The 17,374-nt window shown below is 35.2% G+C and overlaps 1 protein-coding gene, 1 long non-coding RNA gene and 1 other non-coding gene across 5 annotated transcripts in view; 2 read left to right on the top strand and 1 right to left on the bottom strand.

Annotated features, from left to right (window-relative positions):
• Positions 1–925: 925 nt before the first annotated feature.
• On the top strand, positions 926–15,363 carry LOC118845588. 2 transcript variants are annotated; one of them, XR_005010125.1, is made up of 3 exons: positions 926–1,158; positions 1,550–1,625; positions 14,249–15,363. It is a non-coding gene; the product is annotated as an uncharacterized LOC118845588 (long non-coding RNA). The 2 variants fall into 2 exon arrangements; XR_005010126.1 differs by lacking the exon at positions 14,249–15,363 and adding an exon at positions 2,579–2,680.
• LOC118849339 lies at positions 2,086–2,201 on the top strand. Its single transcript, XR_005010388.1, has one exon. It is a non-coding gene; the product is annotated as a small nucleolar RNA SNORD89 (small nucleolar RNA).
• The window catches only part of CNOT11 (CCR4-NOT transcription complex subunit 11), a 27,296-nt gene continuing 17,881 nt past the window's right edge, over positions 7,960–17,374 (bottom strand). Inside the window, exons 6-8 of one of the 2 annotated variants that reach the window (XR_005010124.1) lie at positions 12,895–12,991; positions 12,047–12,807; positions 7,960–8,401 (exon numbers count right to left, since the gene is read on the bottom strand). Coding sequence is in view for 1 of the 2 variants with exons in the window: in XM_036753567.1 (XP_036609462.1) it covers positions 12,610–12,807; positions 12,895–12,991 (295 nt within the window). In the remaining variant the exon portion in view is untranslated. Of the gene's footprint in view, positions 8,402–11,126; positions 12,808–12,894; positions 12,992–17,374 lie in introns of those variants that run through there. The other variant, XM_036753567.1, reaches the window with a different exon arrangement.

The following is a 17,374-nucleotide window of genomic DNA, read 5'->3' as shown; positions in this document are numbered from 1 at the left end:
GGTCTAATACCTGTTCAGCTTTAGCCGTGCTATAGCTCAGAATTTCTGACCAGTCTTATTCTCCCATCCGCAGGGATTACCAATGCTTGCCACCATGCCTTGCCCATCTATCTATCATAATCAGGATCTTCATAATTCTTACACTAGCTTGCCTTCATTTAAAACCAGACATAAGCATGAAGGCAAAGGGGTAACAGAAATGGGAGGGGGAGTAGATTGAGGTAAAAAATTTCTCTCTGTGTGTGTATGTATGTGTGATCTTTGAGGGATGAGAATGAGAAAAAGTACCAAGCAGTTAGTTTTCCTGGTTCTTTTAGTTATTTAATGTTAATCTTAACAAATTTGTTTTTCTCAATATGATAGACAATTTAGGTCAGGAATAGGCATATATGAACCTTCAGAGCACTTCTTTTGAATTTACTCAGAAGACGAGAGAATGCAACTATGGTTTTATGTATCTACTTTTTTCCTGCTGCCAGTTAGTGGAGTGTTAGGGTAGATGGATAGGTGGAAGGAAAAGCATGCTGCCTGATAATTCTTTAGAGAATAACACCTCCTAAATCGTTCCTTTGTCACTTTATGTCTTAAAGTATATAGCACACATCTGTGGAGATTAGCCAAGATACTTTAAAACTAAAAATAAAACCCTGTTTTCCCCCAACAGTTGAGTTGTAGGGTTTTTAACAACCTAATTTAATAGTATATCCTTATAGAAATCTCATTGTGTGAAATAGATTTGCTTCTTAACCATGTGTATGTAAAGAATATATGTGACTCTTAGTAGTGATTAATACCTCACTTTCAGTGATATAACAATTCAAAATGTTGAGAGGGATATTTATGTATTTTAATGGTTTGGTTTGCTTTGAGCATCTTTATTTGAATGATTTAGCACTGAAGTAAGCACCCTTTTGTAATAGAAAAATGTCCCTGCTTTTTTTTTTTAATCTATGAAAAATACCTTGTTCCAAAGAAATTTTTATAATTCCCAGATTTTTAATTTCTAGCAGCAGTTGCCACCTACCTGGCTCAAAAGTTTAAATGTGAGATTTACAAATAAGGAGGATAGAATGATTGCAGGCCCTTTTCCAGAAACCCAGAGGTCTGTGACAGCCATGGAGATTCAGAAGCCTGAGAAATCTGTCATGTGATAATATGGTAAGTGATGCTTTATAAAGTCATTGTAAATACTTAGGAGAAATAAAAGGTGAATCTTTTTTCTTCATTGTACATGCTTTCATACAAAGAAGAAATTTGATGATTAAAGATGAAATACTACCTGAAAATTCTTGCCATAACTTAAAATTTAAAAATTACTAAAACAAGAAAGCAGATAATGAGCATTATATTAAAAAATTAAAACAACTAGGAGTATTGTCTATATTAGCTCACAATTCTAGGGCTTTAACAACTATCACCATAATAGTCAAGAATAGTATAGAAATTATACACATAACAGTATTAATGCTTGTGGCTTACTGCCTTATAAGTCACTGGTTGCTTATCATGCTTAATAATCTGAATTGTTTTCCTCTGTTTCCTTGTGTAGAATATCTGGCATTCTTACACCTGGGAAATCAGAAGAAATAATTGAAGAGACATAAGCTGCATCACTTGACAGCAAGGTAACAACTTTTATCAATAAGAGTCCTGCCATTTTGGGGATTGTCATCATTGGAACAATTTGTTCATTTTTGATGCTAATAACATTTCTCAGTATAAATGTAAAGAAAATGTGTAACTCATTATTAGCAATAGTAGCTATACTTGCACTGATATTGCACTTCAGAATGTTTGACAGATGAAATTTTAATAGTTGGTTCACTTTAAGTGAATTCAGTGCTACCAATTATATTCAGGTTGAGATGTCTTAAAAATCTTTTTTATTGGCCTATTAGCATTTCTGCAAATGTGTAATTGATATTTTTTTCATTTTGGAAAAAAAAGTGAACCTTTAAAAACAATTCCCATGAAACCATCCCCACAGAGTTTTATTTGGTAGTAGCCACCATGTGAAACAGAATACAAATTAGTAGAAACTTCTAAGTAGTAAAACAATATTTATGTAAAAGGTAAATTTCTGTAACTGAGGAATGATGACAGTAAAAGGCCGAATTGCAGTGCCATCCATAAGCAGTTGGCTCTCTGTATGGCGCACAATGACAAAATCTCCTGAAGCGAACTATTAGTCTGACCTCAGTAACCAATTGCAGTGTGTTTATGTGAGTGAATACTCTCCTAAACTATGATATTTACAGATCTACTAGTTTTTAAAGTGTACTAATACTTATTTTTCAGCTGAACTGTACAGCTGTTTTTGCTCAACTTTGCTCAATAAAATCTAGTGTTGATAGACATGCTTAATTTGTAAATGGTGTAATAGACAATTTCCTAAAGCAGTCATATTGATAGCAAGTAGAAATGGATCCCAGATTTAGCATTGGCAGGGACTCAATAATCAGATTATTTAGTCCAATACCCCCCACTCCCTTACCCCTGTCCTGGCCTCATTTTATATAGATGATGAATTTGAAGCCCAAGGTCACAATAAATTCAAACCTAGCTCTTTTGACTTTAGGTCTCTACCTCACTAGGATGAAGTGAGCAGTACCAGGGAACAATTTACATCATTATTAGAACAACGTAAAGGAAAACAGCTTTGAAAGACTTTGTAGTGACCAGTCAAGATTTCATCATTTGTGAAAGGAGAGAGTTAAATTAAATGGCTTTTGATGTGTTTATTTATTTTGCATGACTATACTTTTTCATTATAAGGGCTTCTGTGTGTCACTTAGGTAGTGAGAGGAAAGGGCATTAATCAAAGATTTTTTAACACACAGAAAAAACATCAGAAGAGGATACATTTTGGTATTATTAGATTTAAGACTTTAAAAACATTATTTTTAACATTTTTTTTATATTTTGAATTCCAACTTCTCCCTCCCACTCCCTCTCCAACCGATTGGAGAAGTCAAGCAATAAAATGATTATACATGTGAAATCATGTAAAACATTTCCATATTAGCCATATTATAAAACAAGAAAAATAAAGTGAGAAAATGATACTTAATTTTGCACTCAGAATTCATCAGTTCTCTCTCTCTGGAGGTGGATAGCATTTTTTTCATCATGAATCCTTTGGATTGTCTTGGATCACTGCATTGATAAGAATAGCCAAGTTGATCATCATTACAACATTGCTGTTATTGTGCACAATTATCTCCTGGCTCTGCTCATTTCATTTGGTGTCAGTTCGTAGAGGTCTTAAATTTTTCTGAAACCACTTCTCTCATCATTTCTTGTAGCACACTAGCATTCCATTGCAATCATATGCCACTACTTGTTTAGCCATTCCCCAATTCTAGTACTTTGCCACCACAGAAAGAGGTGCTATAAATATTTTTGTATGTGTAAATCCTTTTTCTTTGATGTCTTTGGGATGCAGACCTAATAGTGGTATTGCTGGATCAAAGGGTATGCACAGTTTTAATAGTCTTTTGGCCATAGTTCCAAGTTGTTTTCCATAATGGTTGGACCATTTCACAGCTCTACCAACAGTTCATTTTAGTACCTATTTTTCCCTCACTCCCTCCAGCATTTGTCATTTTTGATAGGTGTGAGGTGGTACCTCAGAGTTGTTTTAGTTTGCATTTCTTTAGTCAGTATTGATTTAGAGCAGTTTTTCATATGATTATAGATAGCATTGATTTTTTCTTCTGAAAACTGCCTGTTCATATCTTTTGACCATTTATCACTTGGGAAATGGCTCTTATTTTTATAAGTTTGACCCAGTTCTGTACTCAGTATATGATGGAGAAATGAGATCTTTATCTAAGAAACTTTCTGTAAAAATTTTGATATTACTTCATTGTCTATGGTACCTTTTAGCAAAATGTAGTTGTCCTGATTATCTCTTTTAATTGGGTCTCTTTTTGCTTTTGCCTTATTTGAGTTCATGATTTCTTTTTTACTTCAGCTGAAGCATATTAGATTCAGCTCCATCCTTTTATTTTCATTGTATGTCTTTCTGTTTCAAATGTGTTTCTTGTAAACAACATATTGTTAGATTCTGGTTTCTAATTGATTCTGCTATCTGCTTTTGTTTTACGGGTGAGCTCATCCCATTCACATTCCGTTATGATTACTGCTTGTATATTTCCGTCTATCTTATTATCTTCTGTTTCTTCTTTTCTCTGTCCTTTTAACTTGTTCCTTCTCAAGAGTCTTTACTTCTGACCACTGCCTCCCTTAATCTGCCCTCCCCGGTATCATTCACCTGCTTCCCTCCGCCCGCCTCCCCCCCCCCCATTTCTGTATTGGGTAGGTTACATTTCTGTACACAACTGAGTGTGAGTATATACATACACATATACGTGTGTGTGTTTACGTATTTTTTATTTTGGAGATTTTGACTCATACCCATGCTCTCAACTGTATAAACCCCTTTTAACTTCCTTAATAATGATAAAGTTTTTAGGAGTTAAATCTTACATGTAGGAATGTAAATAATTTTTTATTGAGCCCCTTATGATTACTCTTTAATATTTACCTTTTTATGTTTCTCTACAGTGTTCTGTTTGAATGTCAGGTTTTCTATTCAGCTCTGGTCTTTTTGTCAGGAAGGCATGAAAGTTCTCTTTTTCATTAAATATTCATTTTCCCCCTGAAGGATTACACTCAGTTTTGTGGGGTAGGTGATTCTTGTTATAGTCCTAGCTCTTTGACTTCTGGGATATCATATTCCATGCTCTCTGTTCCTTTAACATTGAAATTGCTAAATCTTGTGTGATCCAGACTATGGCTCAATATTTGAATTGTTTCTTTCTGGTAAAACTCTTTCACCTGGGTGTTCCGGAGTTTAGTTGTAAAATTCTTGGGAGTTTTCATTTTGGGATCTCAGGTGATTGGTGGATTTTTCAATTTCTATTTTATCTTCTCTTGAAATATAATGTTCTTTACTCATGGTTTTCAGGTAGTCCAATAATTTAAATGATCTCTTCTTGATCTATTTTCCAGGTCATTTGTGTTTCTGATGAGATATTTCACACTTTCTTCTTTTTTTTTCATTCTTTTGACTTTATTGTATTGTTTCTTGATGTTTCATGGAGTTAATAAGCTTCCATTTGCCCAATTCTGATTTTTAAGGAATTATTTTTTTCAATGAGATTTTGTACCTCATTTTCCATTTGGCCAGTTATGCTGGAGTTTTTTTATTCGGTTAGTTTTTGGACTTCCTTTTCTATTTGACTTATTTTATTTTTTAAGGAGTTCTTTTTTCAGTAAATTTTCATGCCTCTTTTACCATTAAGCCAACTCTGATTTTAAGTGTTATTTTTTTCAATTTTTGTGTTGCTTTGCCAGGCTATTTTTCGTGTGTGTACTTTTTTTTTTTTTACCAAGCTCTTTTCATAATTTTCTTGCATCACTTAAATTTCTTTTCTCAGTTTTTCCCTTATTACTCTTAACCCAACTTTCTTTAATTTCTAGGAATTCTTATTGGGCTTATGTTCAATTAGCATTTTTTTTTGGAGGCTTTGGTTGTAGCCCTTTTCACATTGTTGTCTCCTGAGTTTATGTCTTGGTCTTCCCTGCCACCATAGTAGTTTTTTATGGTCAGATTTTTTTTTGTTGGTTGCTCATTGTTCCAGCCAGTTTCTTGACTTTGAACTTTATGTTAAAGTTGGGCTCTGCTCCTTGTGGTTTGGGGGGTACTGTTCCAAACTTTAGGCTTTTTTTGTGCTGTTGTTTTCAGTTAGTTCTGGGGGTCTGCAAGTTAATGCTTCTAAGGTGTTTTCCTGGGAACGGTATGATCACTGTTCTCCTAATCTACATTCTGGAAGGGCTTCTGGTTCCCAGCAGCTGCACACAGTAGCAGCCCTCTTTGCTTTGGTACTGTGACCAGGGTCCCTGCTCCCTTGTGACCAAACCTCAGCACTCCTTTCTGTCCTGGAACTGTGACTTATCAGTGCCAGCTGTACCCATTGCCAACAGAGAGTCCCCTTGTAATCTCTGACCCGTTGTCCCACCTTCTCACTGCCTTTGGGCTGAGAGCTCCTGAAGTTGCCGCTTTGCCACTGCCACATATGTGGACTCCAAATAGAGCTCCACTTTGATTATGCAAACTTCTCCTGCCTATCTCTTAAGTTTTCTTAGGCTGATTTTTCATTGGTTCTGCCACTCCAAAATTTGATTTGAAGTGTCATTTTAAAGTTTGGAGGGCAATGTTGGGAGAGTTCAGCTGGGTGGTTCCCCCTAATCTGACATCTTCAAATTTAGTACTTTAAAAAAAGCTTGCAGAGCAAAAGTCCAGTTTCGTGGGTTTTCTTTTTGCTTGTTTGCAATATATTGAAATGTTTTAGGATTAAATTAATAAGAGAAAAAAAAGCCTTTAAAAAAACTAAGCTTGAGAAAAGGCTTTATATTATCTCAGACATAATTGGATCTGTGATTTTATTGATGTGGGTTCTCCTGCAAAAGTATATTTTGCAGCCCATCTGCTTTCTGTTAGGAGTATGTTTCCTCCAGTAAGAAATAAGAATGTGTAGTGGGCTCTTGAAAATCTGGGCAGATCTTCTTGAAGTTATCTATGAGTTTTTCAAGTCTTGTCTTCCAAGAGCCTATGTACCTCAAAAAGTGTCTAGTTTTTAGACTAATATTGGATAGTAATCTTTATAACCTTTTAAAACCAAACCTGTCAGCAAAATGTTAAATGCTTTAAGATAAATAGTAACAATTTCTACCATGCATTAGTTTACCACATAGAAGCTTTTAAAAGTTTATGTATATTGTATTCTACAAGACATCACTTACAGGAGGCATATTTTAGACCCCTTAACTAATTTTTTAGGATGTGAGTATTCATTCTTTAGACTGATATTTATTATGTCTTTCATAGGTGCTTTGAAGATGCTAAAGTTGCATTAGTGGCTTCAAAAAATGTTGAAGCATGACTACACAATTCTTGGCAAAAGTGATAAGCTAGAGATGCAGAGTGAGATATGCATTCTCAGACATAGCCAATGGACTGAGTTATGGTAGATTCTCTGTGTGTTACAAGGGAGGGTTTCTGGGGGAGGTGGCAGGTTAATGTATAAAGAAAACAAATAGGCAAATGGAGCAATTTTGTATATGTATACATATCCACTGTTCAAAGAGAAATGTATGTAGAACAACTTGATACATGGTGTGGGTATGTATGTGAATGTGTGTGTATGTGTATATATATGTACAGTGTGTATATACACACACACACACACACACACATACACACATGTATATACACATATACATAGTGCTTGTGTTGGTAATTTCACAGTAAAAATATTTAAAGACAAAATCACATCCAAAGAATTCAGGATCCTTTTTGGGTTGTTAAATCATGTGAAAACTAAAAATTGTCCACAGTAAATTTCTTTTGCAAGTTGACTGCATTCATATTTTGGATGGGGATTAAACTAGGAATTAAAGATAAAATTTTTGGCTTAGCTAAGATTATCCCATTTAACCATGAGGAATCAAGAATCAGAAAGTACATTTTAAAAGAAATAAAGGGATGGGGAAACTATTCTTCAAGTTATTTTGATCAGATGTTTTGCCCTATTCATGAATTTTAGAATTCAACTCAATTATATATGTGTATGTGAGAAATAAAAATAGCACATAAGTTGTTTCATATAAATTTCTCAATGAATAGTGAATATGTATACGCATTAATTTAACAAAATAATAAAGTAGAAAAACCTCAAAGCCATTATTTTAAGGACATTTTTTGTTTATAAAGTAGAACTCATGTGGTGACCTTTAACAACACCTCAGTGATGGGCAACTTTGGAATGTTTGTAGTCTAATGGAGGGAGATTTTATAAAAGCAACTTGCTGGCCAAGTCAAGCTAATTAATTCAGTAAACATCTGATAAATGTCTCTAAGAATGAGAAAATTAAGTAAAGTTGGATACAGTGTTAGATAATGAGTTATTTATTGAAGCATTAGATATTATATAGACATACAGGATGGATCCCCAGACATCTAGAACATACTCTTTTGACTGATACTGGTGATGTCATTTCCTAATTCATGGTAAGAAATTAAGCTCCCCTTTATTTTGTTTATATGTTTGAGTATACATTTAACTATTTAAGAAGTTGAACTGAATTGATGAAATTCACCAAATAATTGTTATTTTGTATGCTCCCAGCAGGAAATATCTTGACCTTTACATTTAGTTGGCGAAGAGGGAATCATCCAATCTAGCATAGTCTTGACTTTATCTTTGTTGTTCCAGCATAAGGTATCTGCATGCCATCTCATTGGCTCTTGATGTACTTTATTTGGGGTGTGAAAGAATTAAGATCTTAAGAAATAATGCTGAAATTGCTTTTCTTGAGGTCTCAATGAAAAGTGCTGCCAAGAGAATAGAAAAAGATTTTTTTCAATGATCTGGTAGAAGGGAAAATAGAGAACTCAGCTCATAAATAAAAATAAAACTTTCTAAGAGGCAGAGCTCATACTGGTTCTAGAGATTGGATTAGATATCCTCTGAAGTTCCTTTCAGTTTCACAATTTTGTACTGGTCTGATGACCTCTAGGATTGTTTCCTCATTTCAAAATGATGGAGTTGGACTAGGTTATTAATTGATGCCTCTTCCAGTCTTAATTTAAGGTCCCATTTTGTTATGTCTTATAGTGGATTCAGCCTCTTTCCACTGTCACAGCTATCATTATAGCTCAGGATTCTTTCTCCATAGGTATTAGTGTAATAGTGTAACTGATCTTTCTGCCTCGAGCATCTCCTTCTCCACTTCATCCTTCACTCAGCTACCAGAACAATTTTTCTAATGCACATATCGCAGCCTAGTCTCTGCCCAGTCAGAAATTAACAATGCCTTCCTGTTCACAGGAAAATGGCTTTGCTTGGCAGGTAAAGTCCTCTTCATGAGGGTCTAGTTCATAGCATTCCTCTTCTTGCAGATACACTTCATGCAACGAATGTTCTTGTCTTGTCCTGTCCCCTTCATTTCTGCATTTAAATAAGCCATCTTCCGACTGCCTCATCTCTGCTTACTACTTTAATTGTAGTAATTGTCACTGTAATTGTTTACCTCAACGAAGTGAACCCTGCCTTGTTCCCTCCTAGCTAAAAGTAATCACTCCTTAAATTTTCCTAGATCATTAGCTGATCTCTCCTTTGCCACACTGAATGCTGAATTTGGTCACAAAGATCTGAGTTCAGGGCCTGCCTTGCTTATTGCTGTGACCCTGGAATTAACCTGAGGATCCAATTTCTAAACTTCTGCATATATAAAATGAGAATAGTTCCTAACTCCATGTTGTGAAGATCGAATGAGATAAAGTAAATCATAGTGTTCCATGTCTGCTCTCTTCTCCCTTGCCCCTGTTAGATTTAAAATTCCTTAAGAGCAGGGACTGTTTATTTTTGTTTCTCCATTAGCTAGCGCAATATTTTGCATATATTAAGTGCCCTACTAATTGCCCAAATCACAAATTAAGGCTAGAATTTGGCTTATCAGAAAATGAGTTTCATCTTTCTTTAAAGGCTATCTCCAGTGCTAAGCAATGTCCTTCCTGAATAACCTTTAAAAGGTATTTGGCCATATTCCTATAATGTTTAGATTTAAAAAACTTGTCAGCATGACAGAACATAGTGCTGGAAGGGATCCTAGAGAACAGGTGTGAGGGACCAGGTCACATTGCTACTGATTGGCAAAGCCCAGATTAATATCAGGTTCTGACTCCCTGTCCAGCACTCGGAATCTCACATCATTGAGTCCAATAGATCATATGGCAAAACAGATCATATGGCAAATGAGATTATATATATATATGAGATCTCATTTGGGCTATATATAGCCCTAAAGAATTCTAGTGAAAGATGAGTCTACTGCTTAACAGTCAGTATGATTTTAACATTTTATACAAAAGCTTTGTGCTTTGCTGTTAGAGATGTTAATATAATTGAGCATTAATAATACAATATTAAGGAATTTTAAAAATCCACTTCTTTCATATAGTAGAAAGAACACTGAACTTGAGATTTAAAAAAACTAGGTTTTAGTTTTATTTAACCTTGGCACTTTAAAGTTACTACCGTAAGTAAATCACTGATTCAGAGCCAGATATGAAAAGTCACTCCATATTACTAAAGGAGAACTAGAAGTCTAATTAACTTGAGATTTTACCTAGCATCTAAATTGTCAGCGAAGACAAAAGATAGAAATGATATTTTAAGTGCTGGAAGGAGACAGCTGAATGAATACACTGTAGTTGAAGCTGCAAATTGGTCCAACTTTTGTAGAAAGCAATTCGGAAATACGCTTTAAAAGTTACTAAAACCTCCATCCATTTTGATTCAGCAGTCTCACTAATATGCGTATCAGAGACAAAAAAGTCTCAAAGTAATTGCCTATCAGTTGTGAAATGGCTAAACAAATTGTGTGTATATAAATAAAATGCTAGGGCTGTGTGTCAGAAGAAATGGTACAAAGAATTGAAGCATAAGACCAATAAACTGATGAGTGAAGTTAAATCAAGGACCATGTAAGTGGAATGAAGAACAAAACAACACTGTCTGATTACCAAGGGGGGGGCGGGGCTGAAGAGTTGAGAAAATCTGTTTACATTGGTAGAGGTGGGGGAGAAACTCTGTAGAATATGCATGTGCTCATCAATGTATCTGAAATGTGGTGGTTTATTGGGCAAAAGAGGAAGGGAGTTATGGTTAAACAAAAGGCACAGTGAAACCAAGGTAGAACAGTGGCTAGGGTGGGGGCACCTTAATAAGACCAATCAAGCAAAATTATCAACAGCTACTGTAAAGAGTGGACCTGCCTCTCAAAAGTAGGTTGGTTCCAGGGATAGAGCTGCCCTCCATAGATGAAGTTCCCAGTTTCAGCTCAGATTCTTTTTAGGGCAGTCTCTATTCCTTAAGAGTAAACTAGAATTGATTTTCTTTGAACTTTAAATTTGTTTTTCATTTAAGCAATACAGTGCATCCCTATCTTACTATATATTACTATTCTGTGGATATTTTTCAATAGCAACAATATACATCTATAAGCTTACTGTGAACACTTTCTTGGAAATGCTGAACAAAGGTCACACAAGTCTCTTCTCTTAGTGATACTTTTATTAATACAAGTTAAGTTCCTATCCAGGAGAGAAGAGAAATGGCTATGGGATTTCTGAGTTGAAAGGATAGGAGTTCTATTTGAAAATATTAAGGAATCTAGTAACTTTTATTCCACACCAAATTTTAATTTCCTTAATTTCTTAAAATGTTGGAAAAAAAAAGCAAACTAGAAAACTAATAGAAAGGTATGGAAATAATTTTCAGCCATGGTAACACAAAGCCATTGTACCACAAGTCTATGTTCTTAGAAGTTGTTAGCCTTCGGGTTAAACCACTTTATTTTTTTTTAAAAAGGTATTTAAAACCTTTTAGTTCTTTTCCTCCAAGCAAAAACACTGTTAAGAACTCATAAATCCCCCACCTCATAAGAACAGGCTGTTTATTCAACAAATCCATATAGAATATAAACCACCCCACCCCCAATTAAATTATAGGAATGAAACAACATAGCTGCCTTAGGTTTGCTTTGATTTCCTTCTGATAAAGGAAAGGCAGTCAAGGTAGGATTTCCTAATAAAAGTACTACCTACTTTGCTGAAAAGGGATATACAAATCAAATTACATGTAAAAAAATGATTTTTTTTGAGGTAAGGCACTGTTGCCCAAAAGGTGAGATAGATTAGGGCTTAAATATCAGCTTGCAGTTAGTTGTATTTTTCCATTCTTTTCAAAGAGGATGTAACTTGCTTTTCTCCTTTTTTCTGATGACACTTAACACAAGCTCTGATAACCCTGGTAGGTACGATGATCCCAACCACACCTAGGAACTCTACTTTTCCTTAGTTGAAACATCCTTTTGATAATCACCTCTTATAAAACCTACTAATGGAAAATGTGAACAACAAAAAAAAAATAGAACCAGGTCTAGAAACTAGTAACATTTTTATGAGAATACCCACGTTGGAAAGTCAGAATGGAGCAGGTTGAAAAGTCCCAGCATCTTAAAGGGTAGAAGATCAAAGTTTTTCTTTAGCAAGTTCATAGTGTGCTTAATTAAAACTTTTAAGGAAAGTTATATTTTCCTTTAATTTGTTATTCTGAGAATTCAATCACAAATTAAAGCTTGTAGGATCTAAAGCAAAATTCAGTTCATGAATTCTGTAATCTTTTGTTTATTCCCATTTAAATAATTCCTTAAAAGTTTGCCTGAGTTTTGGGAAGCTTGAGTCATGATTTATTTTTAAGGAGTTGCTGTTTTTATAAACCAAAACAGGAAGCTTGCTCTCTAGTGCCTACTTGGGTTTGTAGTTCAGGATAGTTCTTTCCATGGAAAGGCAGCCAAAGACAAAACCTTCTATTTCATCCATTAGATTCATTTAAAGGAAAATCAGTAGCAAAAAAGGGCAAAGTTTTGTTTAAAATGGGCAAAATGTATTAGTCCAGGCCATCCATCCATTCAGGGTTCTAACAGTTTAAAAAATTAAAACATAGTATACAAGTGAGCGGCAGAACTGGTGAGGCCTTATTTTGATGTCTTAGTCTCAGAAGGATTTTCCCCTGTATCCAGTGTCTTCAATAGTCGGAAAAGGCCTGCTGCTTCTCGTATCCGACTGAATTCAATACAGAATGCTTGCACTTCTATGAATAAATCTTGTACATTAATTATTTTGTTGCGGATCAAAGACTGGAGAAAGACACATACAAGCCGCACCAAACGATTCTGAAAACAGAAACAGAAAGCTTAATTTTTTTTTTTAAAGCACACCCTATTTTCCAGGAGAACTTTTTGTAAATTTTTATTATTCACCTGCATGTATTTGTCCTTAATCTGCTCACAGGTAGAGATACAATTTGATATATAAAGGTGAATAAACTCAGGAGGTAGATCAACAGCGGTTGTAAGTCTGTTGGAAAACAGAATATGAAAAGCAAGATAATCATAGATTAAAATTTTTTCTTTGGGTCATTCTATGAAAAGATTTTCCAGTATTTGACTAATTTGTTTATTTTTACTACATCTGTGCAAATTTTCTTAAGACATGACATTAAACCAATTTAATGTCACTTTATTTTGTTCACCTAACAAATGTACCTTGTGCAAGGCTGCATAAAGGGAAATAAATGTTAAATACTCAGAAAGCATATTAGGTAAGGTTTTGTAAGGATTATAAAGGAAACATTTTGAGTGGGGAGGGAATGAAGATGGAAATTAGAGTGCAGCATGGAAAAAGGCACATTTGAACTGAGTCATAAAGATTTGAGCAGTGGCTGAGCAATGGCAGAAGACAAAGTGTCATTTGTGGAATTGTAAGTGTAGTTATTGGCATTATGACTTGTCAATCTGCATCCAAGAATCCACTTCCTGGCTACTCGTTCATCCAACAAACTTATCAAGGATTTATTAGACCCTGCTTCTAGAACTCCATGGTGCAAGCGCTCTCAGGCTTCCATCTCCTATTCCTTTGCATTGGCCATTCTTTGATTGCTTCATTCAAGATGCACCTTCTAACAAGAAGACTTTTCTGATCCCTCAATTGCTTAAAATGCCAAGATGATAATCATTTCAGACCCTCCTGCTAAAATAGAGAAAGAGGAAGGAGAGAGAGTACATAGTATTTATGTTGTTTTCCCTCATTAGAACTCCTTGAAGAGTGGGGCACTTTGCTAGCACTTTCCCTAGAATACAGCAAATAATAAAATAAATGCTTGTTGATGATTATGACTTTATATTTGCTCTTTATACTTATGTGCATGTCTCTCCCCTGATAGTAGATTGTTTTGTTTATTTTTTCTTTGCAACTTGTTTCTAGCACAATAGAATAGATAATGATAGATGCTTAAAATAAATGCTTGCTACTGGTACTGAGGGAATTCAGTAAATAAATTGCGGGTGGAGGCACACAGATAAACATTACACAAGCAAAAGGAGAAATCCAAGGAAAATATGATTCTTAAGAAATAAGTTAGGGGTGGGAAGATGTAGGGAGGAGTGGAAAGGGGCATTCTTAAATGGACACCAGCAGATACAAAGGAAGAGTTCATCAGTAAGGAAATAGTCATGACCACAAAAGTCACAAGGCATCCTGGAAGAATGGTGATATGGTGTAAAGGGAGGGGCAGATTTTGGGGAAAAGATAATTCTGTTTTCATCATGGTTGCAGAATGAAGAGCAAATGAAGTAAATGGTTAACTATGTAAAATTCTCAGTGTCACAGAAGAAGAGACAAGTCTCCAGTTTTGTTCAGCTTCCATTTGTTTCTCTCTGTTGGTTCCATTCAGCTACCAGTTGTGAAAAGGTGAGGACTTTTTCTGCCAAATCTCTTAAAATGCTATCTGCACCTAATGCCTAAAGTCTCTCACAATCAACTTTTAATCTTTCAAGTCACCTACAATTAACTTTCCCCCTCAAGTTCTATCTTTGGCGCCATTCTAACTTTAATACTTTTAGTTTGATTGCACCTCATGGCCTCAGCCTCTGCAGGGATGAGTTCCAAATCTCTCTTTTTAGCCGTAACTTCTCTCCTGAGCATTGACCAGACCTACATCTCTGACTGCCTATATAAGCACCTTCATTTACTTGCCTCATCAAGTCCCCAAACTTAACATATCCCAAACCAAACATGTCTTTCATCTTTTAAAACTGTTCCTCTTTTTGACTTACGTCATTGGCATTACTTACAGTCTCCCCCTGGCCAAAATTTTGTATTTTATTCTTTTACTCTTGTCTCTCCTTTACCTCATCAACTGCCAACATTGATACTGCTTCCAAAACACCAGCACTATTCCTTTGTATGCTGTACCTCCTGCCACCATCTTTTTCTTGGAAAATAGCCACCCAATTAATCTTGTTTTCATTTGTTCTCCTCTTCCAACCTACCCTCTCTATCAATTGGTAAATTTAATCTTTCATATGTGGAGATCTGAAGCAATCCTCTGCTACAAAGATTTCATTGATTCCCTCTTGTTTATGATGTTACATGATGTTTAAACGTCTTAGCCTGGCATTAAAGGAATGTCATAATCTGATAACTAGCACGCTTTTCTAATTTTCCTTCTGCATAATCTATTTGCTCACTCTTCTCCATGCTATGTGTGTTCCCCTTCCTTCTCTTTGCCCACTGAACCATTTTAAAGGCCATCTCTTCCATAAGGCCTTATATGATCCAACCAGTTGGTCATGATTTCCTACGCTCAAAAATCATACAGCACTTTCTAGTACATATTGTATTTATATCTTGGCTTCAGTCTCAATATTTTACACATAGTAGATGCTCATTGTCACTGAACACATTAATGTAATGGATGAAGTATTTGTTCTCCAATAGAATTTTAGATGCCTTTGAATTAAATAATTTAAATGTAAATTTGTTAAAACAATGTGAAATAGGTTGTTCAAGTATTCTACCTCTTTATAAATAAGAAAACTAGGTTCAGAGAGTTTAAATAACTTGCCCAAGATTATAACTATCAAGTGCATGGGATTACAGCTCTAGACATAGGCTATTCTTCACCTTACCCCAGCCCTGAAACAGTTACACTAATTTACTAAAGAAAGGCTAGAGGAGGGGGGTTGTGAAACTTGTTTTTTAAAAACATTTTGATAAATCTATTTCAGTATAGTTGCTTTCTTTTATAGTCCTTTGATTTTTATTAAATGAGTCTATAGGCTTCAGACTTGCAACAAAACAAAGGTCAAGAATCCCTGGGCTACAAGATATGGTAGTCAATGACTACAGTAATCTATTGTTGGATAAACACAAAGACTCCAGGTTCTGGGATAAGAACTCAAAATTCAACAAATACTGCTGGGAAAACTGGAAAATGGCATGGCAGAAACTAGGCATAGAACAACATCTTACACTCATAGCAAGATAAAGTGAAAATGGGTACAGGCTCATACTATTATTAGCACGCTAGGAGAGCAAGGAATTGTAGTTTACCTGTCAGATTTATGAGAATGGAAGGATTTATGACCAAACAAGAGATGGAGAACATTATGAAATGCAAAATGGATAATTCTAATTACAAAGAATACAGGTCATTTCCCCAATTGATATATGGTCAAAAGATATGAACAGGCAGTTTTCAGATGAAGAAATTAAAGCTATCTATAGTCATGTGAAAAGATGTTCTAAATCACTATTGATTACAGAAATGTGAGGTACCACATCACACCTATCAGATTGGCTAACATGACAAAACAGGAAAATGAAAAGTGTTGGAGAAGATGTGGGAAAATTGGAACACTAATGCATTGTTGGTGGAGTTGTGAACTGATCCAACCATTCCGGAGAGCAATTTGGAACTATGCCTAAAGGGCTATAAAACTGCATACCCAGCAATACCACTTCTAGGTCCGTATCCCAGAGAGATCATAAAAATGGGAAAAGGACCTACATGTACAAAAATACTTATAGCAGCTCTTTTTGTGGTGAAAAGAATTGTGCTATATGAATGTAATGGAATACTATTGTTCTGTAAGAAAAGATGAGCAGGCAGACTTCAGAAAAACCTGGTAAGACTTGTAAGAACTAATGCTGAGTGAAATGAACAGAATCAGAACATAGTACACAGTAACAGCAACACTGTGTGATGATTAACTTTGATAGACTTAGATCCTTGCTAAGACAACGCCAAAAGACTCATGACAGAAAATGCTATCCACATCTAGAAGAAAACAACTACGGTGTCTGAATGCAGATCGGAGCGTACTATTTTGTTTCTTCTTTCTCATGATGGTTCCTTCCATTGGTTCTAATTCTTCTTTACAACACAACTAATGTGAAAATATGTTCAATATGAATGTATGTATAGCCTATGTCAAATTGCATGCTGTAGGGGAAGGAGTGGGGGAAGAAAATTTAGAACTCAAAATCAAAAAAGGGAATGTTAAAAACTTAAAAAAAAAATCCCTGGGCTAGAAGAACCTTTTGCTTTAAAGTAAACATACTGGAGGAAACAAAAGCCCCGTTCTTTACAGATAAGAATTTCACTTCAAAGCTAGCTAAAGGTGTAGTACAAAGCAGTGAAGGAGGTAAGGGGTTGCTCTAGGAATGGATTGGGGAGTGGGGGTGAGGAGAAAGAAAAGTGAAGGTCTTCTCTTCAGTTACCCAAAAAAGGTCTTTTACTTTTACTTAGTATAAGTGTTTTTTTGTTTACATGGAGTACATCTAATTTCCCTCTCAGACCTCAATTTTAGGGAGTTATTTTAGTCTGTTATTTAGGCCAATAAACTCCATTCCTACGAAAAGATTCTGGGAGCATCAGCTGATAGCTATTTACAATGA

This window comes from Trichosurus vulpecula, chromosome 4 (assembly GCF_011100635.1).
Source record: "Trichosurus vulpecula isolate mTriVul1 chromosome 4, mTriVul1.pri, whole genome shotgun sequence".
Lineage (NCBI taxonomy): Eukaryota > Metazoa > Chordata > Mammalia > Diprotodontia > Phalangeridae > Trichosurus > Trichosurus vulpecula.
The sequence above is the reverse complement of the archived record's forward strand: the minus strand, read 5'-3'. Positions and strand labels throughout refer to the sequence as shown.